Source organism: Colletotrichum costaricense (genome assembly GCF_030867565.1).
Source record: "Colletotrichum costaricense strain IMI 309622 chromosome Unknown Scaffold_1.1, whole genome shotgun sequence".
Classification (NCBI taxonomy): domain Eukaryota; kingdom Fungi; phylum Ascomycota; class Sordariomycetes; order Glomerellales; family Glomerellaceae; genus Colletotrichum; species Colletotrichum costaricense.
The window spans coordinates 2,750,984-2,769,416 of NW_026848230.1; the positions used below are offsets into that span (position 1 = coordinate 2,750,984).

An 18,433-nucleotide genomic window follows, 5' to 3' on the forward strand; every position below is an offset into this window, starting at 1 on the left:
TCATACTTTTCAGAGTCCAAATACGGTCCGTCATGCTTGAAATGGGGTCAATCAAGAGACTTACTATCCTTACTATCAAATTCCGTACCCGTTTACCATGTTCGAAAAGAGGTCGGCACGCGTCCGACCCAGTAACGTTCTTCGCGGTTTGCGACGGATTGGCTTGTTCGGGATTCTTGGAAAAGGGGTGACTAAAGTCTCACCCTTCACTGATATTCGCCGACTTCATTCGCTGTCACGCTCATGATTCGCATTACCTAGTTGAATTCCTCCCCAATCAGAAATGATTTTTTTCCCCCTACGATCGGAGGTCAAAGGGCGTGAATTACAGCCGAAGCGTGAAAGAAAGAGAAAAAAACCCATATCTCCCTTCATAGCAGACTGCGACGGGCTCCATTCGCCATAGGTCACATCCAAAGTCTCCAAGACCACCCCGTATCGGAGGGCTGTTCAAACGGCATCAGTTTGTTACAAGTGATGTTGTTCGCGGTGAGCATGCGTACTCTTGTAGGACTTCGATTATCGAGCAGTACCTAGATTGCACAGCACGTTGAATCCAGAACACCACAACGTTAGTAACCCAAGGTAATTTCCCCGTCGCCATATGGAGGGGGTGTCCTCTTGTCCTTTCGCATCGTCGAGGACCGAAGCCAACAACCTGCACATCGCAGTTCAAAACACAAAAAAAAAACCAGTCTAGATTTCTGCCCAGGTCGAACCACCAGCCCTCTCAACCATATCAAAGGAGGCATCAAAAGCACCGGACACCACACAAACCTCCCCAAAATCACAAACGGCATCGAGGAGAGGCAGCCTGCCCTCACTCCTCCCTTTGCACAGCATACATCTTCACTCCACAACTCCATCATGTTTTCTTCAAACAATGGAAGCAATAAAAATAGGTAGAGATGTATCTACATAATTTCCTACAAGTACAACACTATGAAGAAAGTTGTTTCCCCCATCTTTACTCCAGGAAAGAAAAGCCCCCAATGATGATGATATGCCTTCTACTAGTAACACATCCGCCATAAAGGGCAAGAGTTGAGAGAGAGAGAGAGATAGCCTAGTTCTTTTTAAGGGGGAGAAACCGGGGGGTTGTTGATAACAAAAATACAATTTGCGGCATGTTGGCGTCCGCATGCCACCGTCCTACGATACATCCTCCTCCTCCAATCACATACACCCTTCATCTCCTCGGCGCGTCCTCAAGGCTCTTGAAAGTCGGCGACGGGCCGACGGGCGGCTGCTCAGGCGGGCTATCGACCTCTTCCGTAGGGAACGGCGGCGGCGCGCTCTTCTGCCCCTGTCCGCCAAAGTACTTTTCAAATTCCTGGTTGTCGCCAAACGGCCGGGGGCCGAGTAGGCGCACCAGGTCGTCGCGCGTCAGCATCTCCTTCTTGAGGAGCTCCTCGGCCACGATGCCGACCTCCTTCTTCTTCTCTGTCAGCAGGTCACGGCACTGCTTGTAGGCCTCCTCCACGATGCGGTGCACCTCGGCGTCAATGGCCTGCGCCGTCGCCTCCGCGAACGGCTTCTGCAGCGTGTTCGGGTCGTCGTCAAAGTGCAGCGGGCCGACCTTCTCCGACATGCCCCACTGCGTCACCATCTTGCGCGCCATGTGCGTGACCTTGCGGAAGTCGTCGCTGGCCCCCGTTGTGACGGTGGGGAAGTGAAGCTCCTCCGAGATGCGTCCGCCGAGCGTCATGGCCATGCGGTCCATCAGCTGCTGGACAGTCATGAGATAGGCATCGCCCTGAGGAAGGTACTGGGCATAACCCAATGCACCTTGGCCACGGGGGATAATGGAAACCTTAAGGAGGGGGTCGGCGTTCTTGAAGTACCAGCCGCAGATGGCGTGGCCGGCCTCGTGGTAGGCCACCGTCTTCTTCTCCTCGGGGTTGAGCACAAGAGACTTGCGCTCGAGACCTCCGATGACACGCTCAATGGCTTGCTCAAAGTGAATCATCTCCACTGACTCGGCATTGGCACGCGCAGCTAGAATAAAGTTAGCATGTCTGGCAGATCAGGAGCTAGAAGTCAGATCAAACTCACCAACCAGGGCAGCCTCGTTGACGGCGTTGGCAATGTCAGCACCGGAGAAACCCGGAGTCAGAGTTGCCAAACGGCCCATGAGGTGGTCCATATCTTCCTTGGTAACAATTTTGGCCAGGTGCACCTTGAAGATCTCCTGACGACCCTTCATGGTCGGGCGATCGATAAAGATGTGCCTGTCGAAACGACCGGGACGCATCAGCGCCTTGTCAAGAATGTCGGCTCTGTTGGTGCCAGCGAGGACAACAACCTGCTCCTGGGTGTTGAAACCGTCCATCTCGGTCAAGATCTGGTTCAGAGTTGCTTCGCGCTCGTCGTTGCCGCCCATACGGTTACCCTCCTGTCTTGATCGACCAATGGCGTCGATCTCATCGATGAAGATGATGCAGGGGGCACTCTTACGGGCATTCGCAAACAGGTCTCGCACTCTTGAAGGACCGACACCGACAAACATCTCGACAAACTCGGAACCGCTGACGCTGAAGAAGGGAACACCAGACTCGCCGGCTGTGGCCTTGGCAAGCAACGTCTTACCGGTTCCTGGGGGTCCGGCAAGAATGGCGCCGCGAGGGATCTTTGCGCCTAACCTCTCGAAGCGCTCGGGGGTCTTCAGGAAGCTGACAAACTCCATAATCTCCGTCTTGGCCTCGTCCATACCGGCAACATCGCTAAACTTGACCTTGATTGCTGTTTCGTGGTTAAACTTCTTGGCCTTGCTCTTGCCAAATCCAAACATCTGGTTGCCGCCACGTCCACCCATCGACTTTGTAGTGTAGTAGAGCAGACCAACCAGAAGGAGTGTGGGACCGAAGGCGTAGACCAAGGGCATGATGCCACCCTCGCTGGCGTAGCTGACGGGAATGCGCTCCGAGGTAGGGATGCCGAGTTCGTTCTGGGCGTCCTCGAGCTGCTTCTCGAACATCTCTACTGAGCCAATGGAAAAGTAGTACTGCATGTTGGGGTTGACACCCTCGTTTCCGCCGTACACCGACTGCACTCCATCCCTGTTCAGCTCAACACGCACGCGGCCAGGGTTCTTGATGACCACCAGCTTGTTGACCAGACCCTTGTCCAGGAAGTTCTTTCGCAGCTCCTGCCATGTGATCTCCTTCTCCTGGCCGAAGATCATGGACTCAAAGAAGGGCAGAACGACGATCCAGACGATGGCAGCAACAATCAGGTCGCCGGTGCTAAGCATGCCAAAGATCCATCTCTTGCCGCCCAATCCGCCGCCTGGTGCGCCCTCGTTGCCCTCCGAGTTGGAGTTGCGCCCTTCCTTCTGTTGCTTGCCCTGCTCGCCCTGCTGGGAGTCCTTTGCGCCGTCCTCCTTCTCCTTTGTCGGATTCTGCTCCTCGCGCATAAGCACAGTCTGCTCGTATTCGGAGAACCTCTTTGCGACCTGAGTCGAGACGCGGAGAATCTTGGCGATGTCGGTGACCGTCATCTTCAGCTTCCGCTCCCTCAGTGTCAACAGGAGATCCCTCAGCTCCTGAGGAGCTCCCAACAGCTTCATCTCCTCCACACTCTTGATGAAGAAGTCCTTCTGGAACCGAGGCAGTCTGTCGTTCTGTCCCATCTTGAGCAAATTCTCAATCTCCTCCTCGTTGAGGTAGACCCATCCTTCGGGCAACGGCCATTCTTTCCTTATTTGCTCCTCTTTGGACAGCTTCTTCTCAGGTGCCTCTTCCTTCTTTTCAGGTTGCTTCTCATTCGTCTCCTTTTCGTTCTTCGGGGGCTCGGGGCCGTTTGTCGAATAAAACCGCGATCGATAGCAAGCTAGCGGAGCTTGCGGTCCGAGTCGTGCTATTCTGGAGGGCTGGAAGCGCATACGTGTTACCGGCTGCTGAGCGATCCTTACAGCTCGCGCGAGCTGCGCGGACTGGCGGAGGAACCTCGCCATGGTGTTGTGTTGTGTCTGTATGTCGCGGGGTGTCGAGGCGGGACGACCGGAGTCGGGTAGGAGGGAGTATTAACCGCGTGCAGCAATGTGCTATCTCATCGATGCGCCCCGGTAGTCGTATACAATGGTAGGTCGGGTGTCAATGGGTTTGTGATGGCGAAGTAGAGCACCAGCCGCACTTGGTTGCAGCGTTGGTGGTGAGAGAAAATCGTGTAAGGTGTGGTTGGTAATTGGACCAGGTGTTCCTAGGATGACTGTACGATGGCAAAAGCTCCCATAGTGATGAGTTCATGTCGGGCCCCATTGAGGCCGAGATTTTAGCGGTGCACGTGACTGTCAAACTCCGTCCGCAGCCATCCAGCAAAACCCCCGGGCCCACCGCTGCCGCCTCCAGTGCCCCCCGTTCTCGGCTAAGAAGGACCTTTCCGCCCGCAAACTCCGATAATAATGAATGACACCTTGAATTCCATTTATACCACGCGTCGGTGGACAGGGTCTAGAGTGGTCCCGCCCGCTCGATTCTCAGGCCACCGTCTACTTACGTACATCATCAGTAATGTCTACGCAGTATGGAGTATAACCTGGTGCTTTGCTACCGTACCGTTGTTGGCCAAGAACAAGTAATGCTTTCATTCAAATGTGCACGTTCTACGGATATCACATGGCATCTTTCAAAAAAGGGAACAATTCTAGAGCATCGCCTTGGTAGTTTTGAATATGTCATTTCCGCCACTCTTTGGCAGGGTACAGCGTAATAAGCTAGATTCTCCCTACAAGTCTCCCAGCCATAGCTCCGTTCGGCAGGCCAATTACTCGTACATGCGTTAAATGGTTCGTGATGTCGTCTCATATATGCACATTATGCAACCTAAAATGTTCTGTCCAGTGACCACTTGTTGACGCGGTTGTCCGTCGAATCAAATATTCCAGCGCTTCGGACTTGCTCCGAGGGTTCCGAGATCAACTAACCCACATTGCCGTTTTCCACAGTCGGGTACGCACCGCCGCTCATCTCTGCCCAGTCCCAATCTAGAGTCATGGGGAGGGCGAACAGATCTTGCGGCAGGAGAGGTTGCTGGAACGGCCCGCCCATATTTACTGGCGGCGATCGAGCGCTGTTTGGCCCTGCAAATCCTGTCATCTCGCCAAAGTTGTTGAAGTTTGGTTGTTCTGGTATGCTGAATTCCTGCGGCCATCCGGCAGACGGGAGTGCCGGCGATGGTTCTCGCATCGATGTTGTCGTCATGGGGCTGAAGCCGTGCCTCCTCCGATTCGCTTCTCCATTAAAGTCTGGTGATAATTGGCCGTTTGTCGTCGATGATGTAGCTGCACCGTTCACGGTTTGGGGAGTTGGAGTGGTGACTGAGACAGGCCTAGGTGTGTGTGTTGATGCGGCGGGACTTGACGACGTCTTGATAGCGGCGTCGCTCTTTCGTTTCCTCCGCGAAGACTGCTCCTTCTCCCCCTTTTCGATGACAAGCTTGGCTATCCTCTCAAACTCTGAGCACACTCCGAGCATACGGTGCACACCTCCGGTCTCTGCTTCCTGACCGAGCATGGACAAGAAGTTGACCACGAGATTCATCAACTTGGTATCCGACTTGGCTCTTGGGTCCATTGGGTTCTGCAGAATATTTCCGAATAATGTCATCAAGGCCGATACTGGGAAGTACAGAATAAGCCTACGAGACGAGGTTAGTTATCATAAGCACAATAATCAGCGTTTTGACTCGACTTACCAAACACTTGGAGAATCTCCCTGTGGCATGTACTTGAGAAGCGAGATCGATGCTCGGGCGGCAGCGGTACAGAGCGCCGCAGAAGAGAAGACGCGGGGATTGAGGGGTTTGGCGTTGAGACCCTGAATGGCATAGTTGGACAGGCGACTTGTCCAGTAGCCGTGGTGGACTGACATGCGGTGGATCGTCGTCAAGCAGTTGTAGTAAGTCAAGTGGAGCATGGCAACGTGCAAGATGAGAGGCGTATGCGACGCCTTGATCTCGTGCTCTGGTCTGAAATCGATCGGAATCCTGTCCTTCCATTCCTCGAGTTCCTGGTCGAGCTCTCCGATGGTGTTGAGGAGCTCTCCGCTCGATTGCTTTGTGGCCTTGGTCGAGTACAGTCGAGAGTAGACCTTGCTTTCAATTGTCGCAAACTCGCACATGACCCGGAAGAGGTTCATCTTACCCTTACCATCAGCCAAAGGAATGTTACCAATGTTGTCTTCCGGATCAGCATCGGGTAACTCGACGTTCATATCGTCATCGTCCTGAGCTGGCGGGCGGCCCGCTCGGAGGCAAAGGTCCTTGTCCAGCATGTAAGCGATCCAGAACACTCGCTTACGCTGCTCAATCTCAATGGGGTTGAGGTTGAAGCCAGTTCCTCTCTTGTGAAGGCCAATGCTATGTGCAAGACGAATGGATGTGGCGACCAGAAGGAATGTCGGTTGAGGGTTGGGAGTTCCTTGCATAAAGAGGGCCATTCCGAGCAAGGCCTGTACACTCAGCAAATCTGTGTTGCGCATCGATAATTCGGCAAAAGTCCCCAACGCGTTTTTCATGTAACCCCAAGCCTTATCGTCCTCCTCCTGCGGTACAAGATTACTCATGACACGCAGGCGATGGGCAAAAGCCAGAGCACAGTTCAAACTCGCCCACCAACCGGTGCCCTCGTACGGATCGTCGGAATATTGTCGCTCGACCAGATGCATGAACGTGGGTTGATGAAACAATGGGAACATGCAGTTGAAGTTCTCAAAGAAGTCTTTCAGCAGAGACAACGCCTCCGTCTTGGGAGGCAGTGGCCGGAAGACTGGGCGGCGGAACAAGTCGCTGAAAACCTCGGGTTTCCAGGCGGTCCACTTGTGGTCGTCGATTGAAACTTCGGAAATCATTTGCTGGAACGAGTTGTCGCCCGTCTTCTCGTTCACCCACTGAATACCCTTGGGCGAAAAGATGGAGAAGCCTGACGAGGAACCGATGTATCGCGTCTCGCCACTTTGGTTGGTGACCAGAGAGCACATGAGCTCTGAAAGCGCCTCGACCTCCTCCTCGTTACCCTTCTCCTCGGATACGGAGGCCCGGCGCTTGTCGGCATCCTTGGGATCTCTGTGCGATTCTTTGGTAGGCTCGGGTGACGTTATAGCGCTGTGCGGCGTTGACATGGCCTCGTTCTGCCCCGATGTTGCTTGGGACGGAGATGTAGGGTTAGACGCAGCTTGGGATGCCTGTCTCGACTGCTGTTGTTTCTCTGCCAATCGCTTTTCGAGTGTGCCCAGATCCGTGTCACCGTCGTCGTCTTCGCCAAGAAGACCTACGCAATCGATTAGAACCATGTGCAGACGCATATCAATTTATGCATCACCAACCTGACAGCCTCAACAGATTCTCCATGCGGCCTAGACGGTTCTCGAGCCCTTCAATGTATTTAGCTCTGGACAGCTTGTTAGTCGGATATCGCGGAAAGGACTATATGAGCACATCTCAGCGTACCCTTTTGGCGGATTACGCTTCTTTTCGACCTGAGTGAATACGCAATCCGTCTTGTAGTTTATGCAATGACTGCAGGCAGGCATCTTGCCGTCGCATTTGATTTTCTTCTTCCTACACATGTCACAAGCCTGCGGGCGCAGATGATTGGGGTAAGCGTTCTACTCTTCTTCACGGCAGGGCCGGCGATGGTCGCGCGAGTTTAGATGCTTACCCTCGCAATCCTTCTTCTCTTTGCCTCATTTGCATCGTCGAGAAGGGTAGACGGGTCCCCAAACATGTGAGCAGCAAGGTCGGGGGGCATATGCGTGACGGGCAGGCCGTCGGGCGTGTAAGCGCCAAAAATCTGGGGCGGCTGGTTCATCATCTGGGGCGGTCCCCCCATATGAGGCATCTGGAAGCCCATGTGGTCCATGTTGGACGAATTGAGTCGGTGTTCACCGAAGCCGGGCACTCGCGGGGTTGTCGTCGGGACGCAAGGTCCGGGGGCGTGGTTTGCTGTGAAGGTGAGAGGATGCCGATGAGCGCGAGAAGCGCGCGAGTTATCGTCGACGAGCTGATCGGAGTGGTTGTAAAGCGGCGCTGTGCGCAATGGGATTGGGAGGGTGTCTAAGGACAGACGGCAAAGTTGGGAGGAGGAATTGGGGGGGGTTTTCGAGGATGAAGTAAAAGACGAAAAGGGCCTAAAGGAAATCGGCCTGTCACGGTATTTGCAAGCAGGTAGCGTAAGATGGCTAGCGCAGCGGCAGAGGGGTGGGCACTGCTATTCGCTCGGTACTACGGTGGCTTGGTCGAATTGTTAACGCCGAGAGGTGGACTTGTTTCCGTAGCGGACCTCCCAAGGCGATAGACCCCGAAGCTCTTCGTTTTAGGTCTGGCCTGGAATCCGCAGCGGTGGAGTGTCTCGTCAAGGTGAAGCTCGAGCTGAAGCAGAGCGTGAAGCGGTTGACTTAAGGTAATCGGGGTGGCGTAAGAAGTCTCGTCGGGTTGGTGGACCGTGGGATTGTTGGTCGACTAGTCGAGTTGATGAGTTTGAATCACGTTGAGAGAGATAGAGATCCGAAAGGTAAATATCCGTAGAGAGGGAACTTGTGAGGTATGTTCTAACTAGGGGGGCGAACGTACCTTTGACAAGTAGGAAGGGGAGTTGGGAGGTTATCGCGTTGGACGTCTTAGAAGTTCCGTAGTTCCAGCAAGTTTGAATAGCTAGTTAGGAAGGGTGGGAAAGGGGGAAAGATGAAAGAAAAGTTGACGGCTGAATGATGGGACGGAAGGACGATGGACAAAAGAGAAGAGCTGAGCTGGGCGGTATCACATAACTCATCACCTCCTGTTGCACCTTAAGGTACGCAGTACTTTTTCCACAACTTGGGGGAAGGGGAGGGGGGGGGGCAAACGGCGTTACAGAGTTGCAAACTCGCAGACTCGTCCGTCAATGTGCTTGCAGTGGCATTGGTCAGCGGGGCGTAGCTGACCAGGGGGTAAGGAGGGGGGAGGGGGAGGGGGCACCACTGGTCTCGTTTCGTTGCCCGCGATGTTCTCCCAGATCCCCCAGCTGTAAGGTACCATCCACGGTATCCGCGTACCTTACCCAAGGTACCTGCCTTTCGTGCCTTCCCACGACATTCTACATGCTTAAACAAACGGAAACTTGTACCTTCCACAAGGGGGGTTATTGGAGAAGGATGGGGAGGTGCTTCGGGAAGGGGGCGACCCCGACTTCTGCTGCTGCTGTCGCCCGCCGGCCCGGAGGACGAGATGGTACGAAGGACGGATACGTACAAGGGTGACATGCGTAGGAAGCGAGAGGTCGACTTAGGTTCCTTCCTTACCAGATCAACGTAAGTAGGTATACGGCTATACGTACCTTATTACCAATGAATTAAAGAGAGCACATGGCATTCAACTGCATCTCATGTAATAATCCGCGCCTCTTTATTATTCTGCTACGTTCTTTTACACCCCCAAACGTCGCTTTGCTATTTTGGTTTGCTGCCTTCGGCTGCCTCGCCTGCCATTGGAGGATCTCGAAAGCCACCACCATCACAACCACATTGTACTGGTAATGGTGGTGGTGTAGAGTTGCTTCTCCTCGCCAGTCAACGGGCCTCTCACCCCAAGTTCGACGCCAATTCGCTTGTCTGCGGTGCCTGTTGGCCGCCGGAGCAACTGTCTGATACTTCGCGGGTCATGACTCGGCACTTTGATCGATGCTGCAAAGCTGGGTACAGCTGTCAGGAGAGAGGCAGCGCAAGGCCATGCATCTACAATGCCCTAGATCCGTTCCAGGGTACGATGGAGGCCAGGAGACACGTCTACCCCGAGCCGCGACGCCAAGATGCTCCTCCGCGCCCTCACCGATTCGACTTCCAGGTTTTCCGCCTGGTCGGTTCCAACTTCCAACTCATCGACGCCATTGACCACGAGGAGAGCGCCTGCATTCCGTGGCGGACCTCGTCTCCCGCTTCTTGGCTTCCACCGTTCATCACTTCACCGTCATGTAGGTCGCTCTCCTCCCCACCCATCCCACTTTACCGGCCTAAACCCCCCCCCCCCCCCCCCCCCCCCCCCCCCCCCTTCCCCCCTCCCCCCCCCTTTTTTTTTTTTCCCCCCCCCCCCTCCCCCCCCCCCCCCCCCCCTCCCCCCCCCCCCCCCCCCCCCCCCCCCCCCCCTTCAGCTTCTAACCCTTTTGATATCGGAATTGTTCTTTTGTCTCAGCTCTCGACCACCCCTACACAGCAATACCCAGCATTCGCAGACCTCCCCCCCGTCGTTCTCTCTGTCACTCTGCAACCCCTGGCGCGGCACCATGTGCGAGGAACACTCTCGCGGCGAATCATATCGGCTGAATCGGCTTGACAGGCCCCATCTACCGCCCGTGCGGCGCCATCTGCAGTGCATGTACGGATACCTTAATCAATCTCCCTCCCCTGGCCTGCACCTCTTCAAGCTGGGCTCCTCCACGTCCCGAGCGTCCGAAGATATCTAGTTCTCCAACTTGTATCCTCACCTCAACCTGAGAGAAGGCGCCATCGAATAGGGAATGGCACAGAAGAAAAGAATAAGAATGGACACGGGACGGATACTTACCAACGATATCACGAACTCTACTCGTTCCCATATTCCAATCAGGAAAGCGGCTCGGTATCCGTCACTGTCTGGGGGGCCATGCTCTCAAGAAAGCTCTAAATCCTGATGGGAAGATGAATCTTCTCGTAGCTCGGATACACCTTTTCAGTCTTGACGGCTAGACTAGCTCGGAATCAGTCCAGGAACAAGGGTTTGCTTGATGTGACAGGCACAAGCGCAGAACCTTCTCTCCCTCTTCCTCTTATCTCTTACTCACTCGCAGTCACAGACGCTAGCCAACCGCAACGAGGGAAACCGCCATCCGGCGTCGAGCACGGAGAATCACTCGCATGCGCATATGGCGTGCCGGCCTGGGCTCGTCACGGAGTTATCTCCAATTCGCGGTACCGCTCGCGGGCATTGACGGAGCCCCCACCCCCCTAAACGATAATTGCTTTACCGTTATCGAGGCCTGTCTGAAGCTATGGTAACAGCTTATTCACAATTGCTCTGACAATCGGACAGTGAGGCCTCTTTGCATGCCCAACCAGCTCGGCGAGGCTTATATCCAGTCGGTCGGGTGGAGTGCGCGCGCGGGAGGCCGGGGGCGCAGCTGTTTGATCCGAGCAAGCCGGAGCAAATATCTCGACTCCTCAAGATCCATTTTCAATGACTCCATGGTATTTCATCCTGGCAAGGAGAGATGGGAGAAACGCTCTACGAAAACGGGGCGTGGCCTTTGTCGTTGGATACCGCAAGTGTCTAGAGCGAGCATATCACGAGACAAACCAAGGCATACCACCAAGATCGCACATCGATACCAACGTCAACCCAGCAAGATCTCGTGCTGTCGCCTCGCGCCTCGCTCTTCACTACTTCAGGTTACGCCGCCGCTGCGATGTATTGCGCCGAGGTCCGCGACGCACTAGAGCCCTTCTCGAATAACCATCCCGGGCCTATGTACGGAATGCAGGTGCCATCGATGTCGTGGGTGGTTCATACTGGTCTCGACACCTTCGGACGGTTGAAGATGCCGCAGGGTTCGAAGAAGTGGAGCTCTTGAGACCGGGAGTGAGGTTTCTTACTCCAAGCTCGGGTATTATGCGAGGCTCCTATTGTTATGGAGCAGGAAGCTCTGGCCTGATGGAGGCGCATGCTGTCTTTGCCCCCCCCAAGTATGAAGCACCCGAAGCCACCACGACCGTGTTATACGAGAAGTATCGCAAAATGACAATGGGCAGATGAGGCTCGACACTTGACAGCACTACACCTCCATCATCGACCTTTTTGCGATAACTCGTACTGGATGATCATGAGCGGCCTCGGGTGTGCAGTGCAGTGGTATGGGCGCTTTGCACAGGATGCCCATCTGTTCCTCCATTGAGACCAACTACCCAAAAAAGATGTTTCATCCCGTGTTGTAGATGACGGTACCGGGGAATGGAATGGGATGAGATGGTAAACACTCATAAACGCCTGATGGATGAGACACCCGCCCTACAGGAAGCAGGCCACAGTGAGGTGAGTGCCTACTTTCGTACCCAATCGGGATCGTGTAAGACGCTGCAAAGAGAATACCAACAGTTCTATGCCCAAAACTTGAAGGCGAATTTGTCATGGTAAGGGCGCGGCCCAAGCGGGACACAAGGTTGCCGCCCCAGAATTCTGGGACGGGGGTGGTTGTTGAAGAAAGGCAAGAAAAAAAAAAGAAGCTCGACACGACCATTCGTTCTGGTTCCCACCGTTTCATACATGTCTCAAGATGGTTCACCAAGAAAGCGACTCCACCCGGGAAGGCAACAACGTTCTTGGGGATTCTCTACAGTCTCCCCCCCCCCCCCCAAAAAAAAAAGATTCAGACTCGGCCTCCGGGGGAAAGCCTCCCCCATGAAATCAGGGTCCGCGTTTTGTTTTGCGCAAAAGCCTTTCTTTGTGCGAATCTTACGAGCTTTCCCGGAGGCAGCCCGAGGTGATGAAAGAGTCAACCTTTTGTTCTTGTTCTTCTCTCCTTACACTACTCAGCAAGAAGCCATCCTCCCCATCGTTCAACGCAACCGCAGCCGCGCTTCCGGTCCCTCACCCCCGGTCTTGCTACAATTGGACTTCTCTCCACCTTCCAAGGGGAAAAGATCGGACGGGGAGGACACGGCACGGCATGTTCATCATCGCAAGTGGATCCCCAACCAGCGGTTGGGAAGCTCGAGTGAGATAGAGTTCTCGTCACATGGGAGAGCACAAACTTCCATACGCGGAAAAAGATGGTCGCGCCTTTTACTCCGTACGCATGTGGTTTGATACCGTGTACTCCGTACGCTCAAGGCAAGTGAGGTAAGGTAGGGGCAGAAGAACCGTTGGCAAAAAAAGACGTCGGATAGACTTCATCTTCTCTTTTTCTCCCCTTCGTGGCCGTGGCCAGAAAAGGCAAAAATCTAATGTTGCCCTCCACGCTCTATCCCCTTTGGCCCGTCTCTGACCTCTCACTCTTCTCTTTCTCGTCTCCCGTCTTGGGGCGAAACTTGAAAAGAAAACTTATTTACATCCAAGCAAGCCCAACACTCGCCTCAGCTGCGGATGCCAATGCAGCAATTGCGGTCCGGAGCCGGCGCACGCGTGCGTGCTTGCTTGCTTTTGAAAAATTGGATCCATATCCCTTCCCCCTTCTCCATGGATTCACCTCACTTCCGCACGACCGGAACGAAAAAGGCTCATATCAGACGTGCCAGAAACTCTCTCAACGCCATTCCATATGCCGTCGTAGAGTCCGCAAAGATGGCACAAAGCAAAAAAGGTGTAACCCCCCCACCACCCAAAACCCCTCCAAATAAGTACTAGTAATTATCGTTTGAAAGATTGGTAAGAATGTACAATACGCCTCAAGGTACGTTTTTGGAGTCCCGGCGTTGCCCTCGAGCTCGGCATTGGCCGAGCTGGGAATGAAAAAGAAGAAGGGAAAAAAGGTTGAGCATAAAGGAAAAAAGTGAATTCACATGTCTTCGTGAAACCTAGAAGCCGAACCCCGAGAGCCCCGAGACCCGTCCTGCGAAGGTAAGGTCCGACCAATTGGGTCCCGACCGGGGGGCTGTAACGGGACGAACGGCGGATTTGTCTGCGGAGACGCGGCCGGAGGCGGGAACGGCGCCGATTCGGTCACTGGCGTTCGAGCCGGCGACTCTTTGAAGACCACGACACCGCTGACTGGCCTCATGGGCGAGCCGAGTGCGAGGCGTGTTGTTTGACCGTTGGGGTCGAAAAAGGCTTGAGAGTCCCGGAAGTAGACTGATTCGTCATCGTTCACGGCGGCTGAGGTGCCCTCGCGTGGATCTGTGTAACCGTCGCCTCCGGCTTGTAGCACAGAAGGCAGTTTCCTGCCGGCTACTCGGACAAAGCCTCTTTCGCCGGTTTCGGAAGGCTCGCTAGCCCTCCTTGAGGAAGGCTTGTGAGCCACGGCCATCGCACCTGCTCCGGCCCCGGCACCAGCGGCCGCTGTCGTGGGATCAAACGATAACGACCGTTGAACCATTCCGCCGCCATTGCCACCGGGTGGACCGCCGGAACCGGTCAGGATGCCTCGTTTGCCGGCGCTGGCCTCACTGAGGCGGAACCGTCCACCGGTACGCTTCTTCCACCGAAGAGCGAGGAATACCAGCACCACAAGGAAAGCCGCTCCAGCCAAACTTCCTACGACGCTTCCTACGACAGTTGCCGTTGGCGTTGGCGAACCGCTACCGCTAGAATTGTCCGAGGTGGAGGTTGAAGTGGGTGCAGCCGTCCCCGCCGCGCCGCCGCCGATTCCACCAGCGGTCCCATCTCCGGAAGCTGTCGCTTCATTTGAGGGCGATTGCGAGGCGCTCGTGGTAAAAGTAGACGTGCTCAATCTGCTGGAACCCGAAACCGAGGTCGATGCCGATGTCGAGGTTGCAGTCGAACCCGAGTTGGAGCCCCATGTCGTCGATGACAGGGATGAAAGTATTGATGAAGTGACGCTTGTTGAGCCAGACGAAAGCTGGCTAGTTAAACTGGTTGTGGTAGAGACTGAGGTTGAAGAAGAGTTTGTTGACGTAAGGAATGCTAGATATTGGGTCAGCTGCTTCGGTCTAGGACACGCGACAAAAGGGGAGGCGGCGCACAAATTGTCGAGTTTGACTGGCCACTCAACGTAGGGTAGAGTGACGGCGTAGCTTCTGAAGGTGCTGGAGTCGATAAAGGATCGGACGTCAAGGAGATATCTTGACTGGTGGAAGAGTCGGTGGAAGTGGATGTGGTGGGCGCCGGTGTCGACAGTGCTGAGTCATTCGTCGTGCTAGAAGATGTCGTGGAAGAATCGGTGGACGAAGTTGAGGATGGTACCGCGGCAATTGACAAGTCAAGGGCGGCACTGGTGGTTGATGAAGCATCCACGGTGGCGGCCGTCGGGAAGATGGTCTGGACTTGGATGGGGGAGCCGGTGGCATCGACTATTTGAATGAGGGAGACGGTCTGGACGACGATTCTCGGTGCGGCGGCACTCGACGAGGTGGCGGCGTCGGGGCTGGGAGTCGTCGGGCTGGGGTCGTCGAGTTGGCGATGGTGGTGATTCGCATTCTCGGGGGTGGCTGCACGTTGGTTGTGTAAATGGTAATGATTGTGATGGTATGAGCGGGCCTGAGGGAGTGAAGACCCGCGCAGTGATTTAGTCATGGCTTCGATGGGGTGGCGTTGGGCCAAGTAGGCAGAGGCTGAGCTTTTGCCCCGGCCGTTGTGTGTGGTTGGTTGTCTTTTTTGGTAAACTGGGGGAGGCGAACTTCAAGCCGGCGTGTTCCCAGGGCGGGACGGGAATAAAGATAGAAACAAGGTAAACGAGTGACTGGTGTTGGATCACCGGGTAAGTAAGCGAGTGTGAGCGAGTGTGTGTGTGGTTTGTGTTTGGATGAGAATTGTCGATCTATTCGAATTTCATTCTTGGCATCCTCATGGCCATGTGTCGATAAAATGGTACTATCGTCTGGTGGTTGGTGGTTGGTGGTTGGCGGTTGTGGAAGTGGTGGTGGTGTCCTGCAACGGGCCGCGCGAATGCAATTCCCCCTTTCGTTCTGAATCAACAGATGGTCGTTCTTTTTTCCCTACACTCTTTCTGAAGTTTCCTCCGGATGCCGTATGTGCGAAAGTGCGAAAGTGCGATTGCCCCCGGAAAGGACTTAGAAAGCCAACAACAGGAAGGGACCGTGGACAGTTCGTGTCAGCCGTTTCTCGTTGTTCGTGTTCGAGATCCTTTGTCTCCCTTGCATCCGCCAATTCTCATGGCCGATGGATCAGGACGATGGCATGGCGGCGTAAGCGTGTGTTGCTGGCAGGAGGCGAAGAGAAGAGGACCAGAAGGATTCGGAGTAGGAGAAGGAGGAGGGAGGAGTAGAAGAAGAGAAGAGATAGACAGACAGACAGACACACAGGCGCCGCGGATGGGGGGGGGGGGGTGGAGTGAGCAGGCACGACGATAATAATAGGCAATGGATCGATCGTAGGCCGGGCTCTAAGGTAAGGTAAGGTAAGGTAGGGTAAGGTACTCCGTAGTGTACGTAGTAATAACATGCAATATCCGTTTGGAAAGGGAAACAACGCAGGTCCAGTCAAGTGAGAGAGTCACACCTTTTTGGTCAAAGTTGAGCGCTTCGACGTGAGGTGGGCGTCGCCCTGTTCACTTAATCTGTTCTTGCCCTGGGAAGTGTCTGGGGGGGGGCCTTGGACTTTTGGTAGAAGCAGAGGAGGACATTGGCACTGGGCGGTTGGAAAGACAGAATTGACAAAAAGGTACTCGGTAGCAAAGCACGAAAGGTACGCAGTAGGACTGGCACACAGGCGCAGATTGCAGTCACTCGCAGGTGGGAAGATTTCGATAATCTCGCTTGATATTGGCGAGTGGCTGCTAGTTGGAGGACATCGCGTCCCATTGGCCAACCACACCTCGCCAAAGTTGCAGTGAGCAGTTCCACTGTCCACTATCACGGGGAGCGGCCCCCCCCCCTTCTCTCAGTGCCCCCAGTGGCCCCCTCCCCCTCCACCAGCAATGGGGGCATGGGCCGACCAGGAACGGGCACCATGGGCCAGGGACAGGGGACAGGGGATGGGCAGGGAACATGCACCCCATCGCCATGGCGTCCTGTCCTTTTCTCTCTTGCTGCTTTCTTTTTTATCCCTCTCACGTCTTCCCATTTGGTGCCTGTCACATCGAGGCCCGCACAGTACGCCAGTCAACACACGGCGTATCATCCAACGCAACCTACGCAGCACCCCGTACCTCATTGCCAACGACTTCAATCGTACCTTATGGTCCATGGATACACTGTACACTGTCCATTGGCTTTGGATGGAAAGGCAATGGCTAATCGATGGACAGACAGGTGAAAGCACAGGCCCTTCGGTGGCATGAAGGCGACAGAGAAGAAAAGGAAACGAGAAACATCCCGCCGATCAAATCAGAGGTGACAGCACCAGCACACACCACCATCCGTCGGGATGACACGAAATGAGATGATGCATGGGACGAAAGAGGCACAGAGAGGAAGCCGACAAGTCTGACTAAGGCACCGCGTCAAAAATACGTACAAGACACACGAGACATGGACACACGAGGTCCAGGAAAGGAATGGCCTGCGCAAGCCCGACGAATGTGTCTCGTTTTCCCTTACAAAAGTCTTTATTTGGCTACGAGGTCCGTGTCCGTGAGCAATTCAACTCGTCTTCTGCGTGTTCAATTGGCGCCGTTGGTTTCGCCCACGAGATCATGGCGGCGCACGCGGCGCAACCCGCTCGACCAACTGCCATCCAGAATCCAGAAAGGTCCAGACCAGACATGTCTCCCGGGTACGCTATCTTACGACACTAATAACGTGCCTACGGATACCTACGGATACCAACAATGACGAAGCATCTTGACGCTAGAGACAGAGAGGTCCATGAAGGATCGCCCACCTTCCCCAAACCAATGCTTGAGGAGGAGGGTCAACGGCTCTGCATCTGCATTTTGGAGATTCGGAATCCAATGGAATAAAAAATATCTGCGAAATAAATGGGCCAACTTACGACGACACGAGCCAGTATTAGCGACTCCACTACTCCAACTTTTCGTACGTTGTCTTCGTCGCTCAGCTACGGCTACCGCTGAACTGATGCCAGCATTTTAATAGTCAACACTTCTCACAGCTTGCAGCATAAAGTTCGCAATCCTTCAAGTCCATCGTCGCTAGACGGCGCATGACGAGCCAACCACAGTGGAGAATGGAAGAGAAGAAATTAAGAAAAGGAAAATACAAGCAAAAATTCGATCCGAGAATGCGACCAAAAAGTTTGTCCACGCATGCATGTCGAGGAGGCATGCGCCAAAATCAACCTGTGTGACCATCGTTGAAATCTCTAGTCTCGCCATGTCATCTGCGAGCCGCCTACCTGCCCGACCAGTACTCTTCACTCCCCCGAGGGTTGTGCCGACTCATTCGCGCCTTCTGACCTGAAGTCAAATCATTCGCAATCAGTACCTACCAAAGTCCGTTGGGCGGCTCTGTTGGGAGCAGCTTCGTGGCTTTTCCTCACCTCGTACCGCAGACACCCTCCACCTCGTATTCACCACGAAGGAGCCAAACTTTACGAATTCAAGCAAATGCTCGCTTCTCCTCGTTCACCATCGCCTTTGAATAGAGTCTTCCATAAGCCGAACATGATGTTTTTGTTTCTTCTTGTGGCCGCACGGATACGGCATACAGTGCGCGGTACCTGCATATGCATCTGGATCCCTGGCTGGGGCTCCATTTCTTGGGGGCCCTTCATGGAGTTCGTGGGGCCGTTCACCCTTTGGCTGCCATGGCCGGCGCCCCGGGCGAAGAACCAAACGAAACGTGCGGACGAGACGGACGGGACGGATTAGCCCCTCTTCATCCTCCAAACGCATACT

At 54.5% G+C, this 18,433-nt stretch overlaps 5 protein-coding genes across 5 annotated transcripts; 2 read left to right on the top strand and 3 right to left on the bottom strand.

Moving 5' to 3' along the window:
• Window positions 1-1,189: 1,189 nt before the first annotated feature.
• Window positions 1,190-3,955, bottom strand: CCOS01_00966 (ATP-dependent metallopeptidase HflB; the record flags this gene model as incomplete). The annotated part of the gene is made up of 2 exons (XM_060449162.1): window positions 1,190-1,998; window positions 2,056-3,955. The coding sequence occupies 2 exons, from the start codon at window positions 3,953-3,955 to the stop codon at window positions 1,190-1,192; spliced, it is 2,709 nt and encodes a 902-aa protein (XP_060320600.1).
• A 964-nt stretch (window positions 3,956-4,919) lies between these two features.
• CCOS01_00967 (fungal specific transcription factor) lies at window positions 4,920-8,056 on the bottom strand (the record flags this gene model as incomplete). Its single annotated transcript, XM_060449163.1, has 5 exons — window positions 4,920-5,637; window positions 5,695-7,267; window positions 7,323-7,387; window positions 7,447-7,574; window positions 7,658-8,056. Coding segments are annotated over 5 exons (2,883 nt in total), but the record flags the coding sequence as incomplete, so codon positions are not given.
• A 921-nt stretch (window positions 8,057-8,977) lies between these two features.
• Window positions 8,978-11,575, top strand: CCOS01_00968 (uncharacterized protein; the record flags this gene model as incomplete). The annotated part of the gene is made up of 6 exons (XM_060449164.1): window positions 8,978-9,000; window positions 9,111-9,284; window positions 9,675-9,943; window positions 10,306-10,344; window positions 11,038-11,097; window positions 11,319-11,575. The coding sequence occupies 6 exons, from the start codon at window positions 8,978-8,980 to the stop codon at window positions 11,573-11,575; spliced, it is 822 nt and encodes a 273-aa protein (XP_060320602.1).
• A 1,920-nt stretch (window positions 11,576-13,495) lies between these two features.
• Window positions 13,496-15,189, bottom strand: CCOS01_00969 (uncharacterized protein; the record flags this gene model as incomplete). The annotated part of the gene is made up of 2 exons (XM_060449165.1): window positions 13,496-14,580; window positions 14,640-15,189. 2 exons carry the CDS (start codon window positions 15,187-15,189, stop codon window positions 13,496-13,498), a joined length of 1,635 nt encoding a protein of 544 aa, XP_060320603.1.
• A 229-nt stretch (window positions 15,190-15,418) lies between these two features.
• Window positions 15,419-15,901, top strand: CCOS01_00970 (uncharacterized protein; the record flags this gene model as incomplete). Its single annotated transcript, XM_060449166.1, has 1 exon — window positions 15,419-15,901. The coding sequence occupies one exon, from the start codon at window positions 15,419-15,421 to the stop codon at window positions 15,899-15,901; it is 483 nt and encodes a 160-aa protein (XP_060320604.1).
• Between the last annotated feature and the right edge of the window lie 2,532 nt (window positions 15,902-18,433).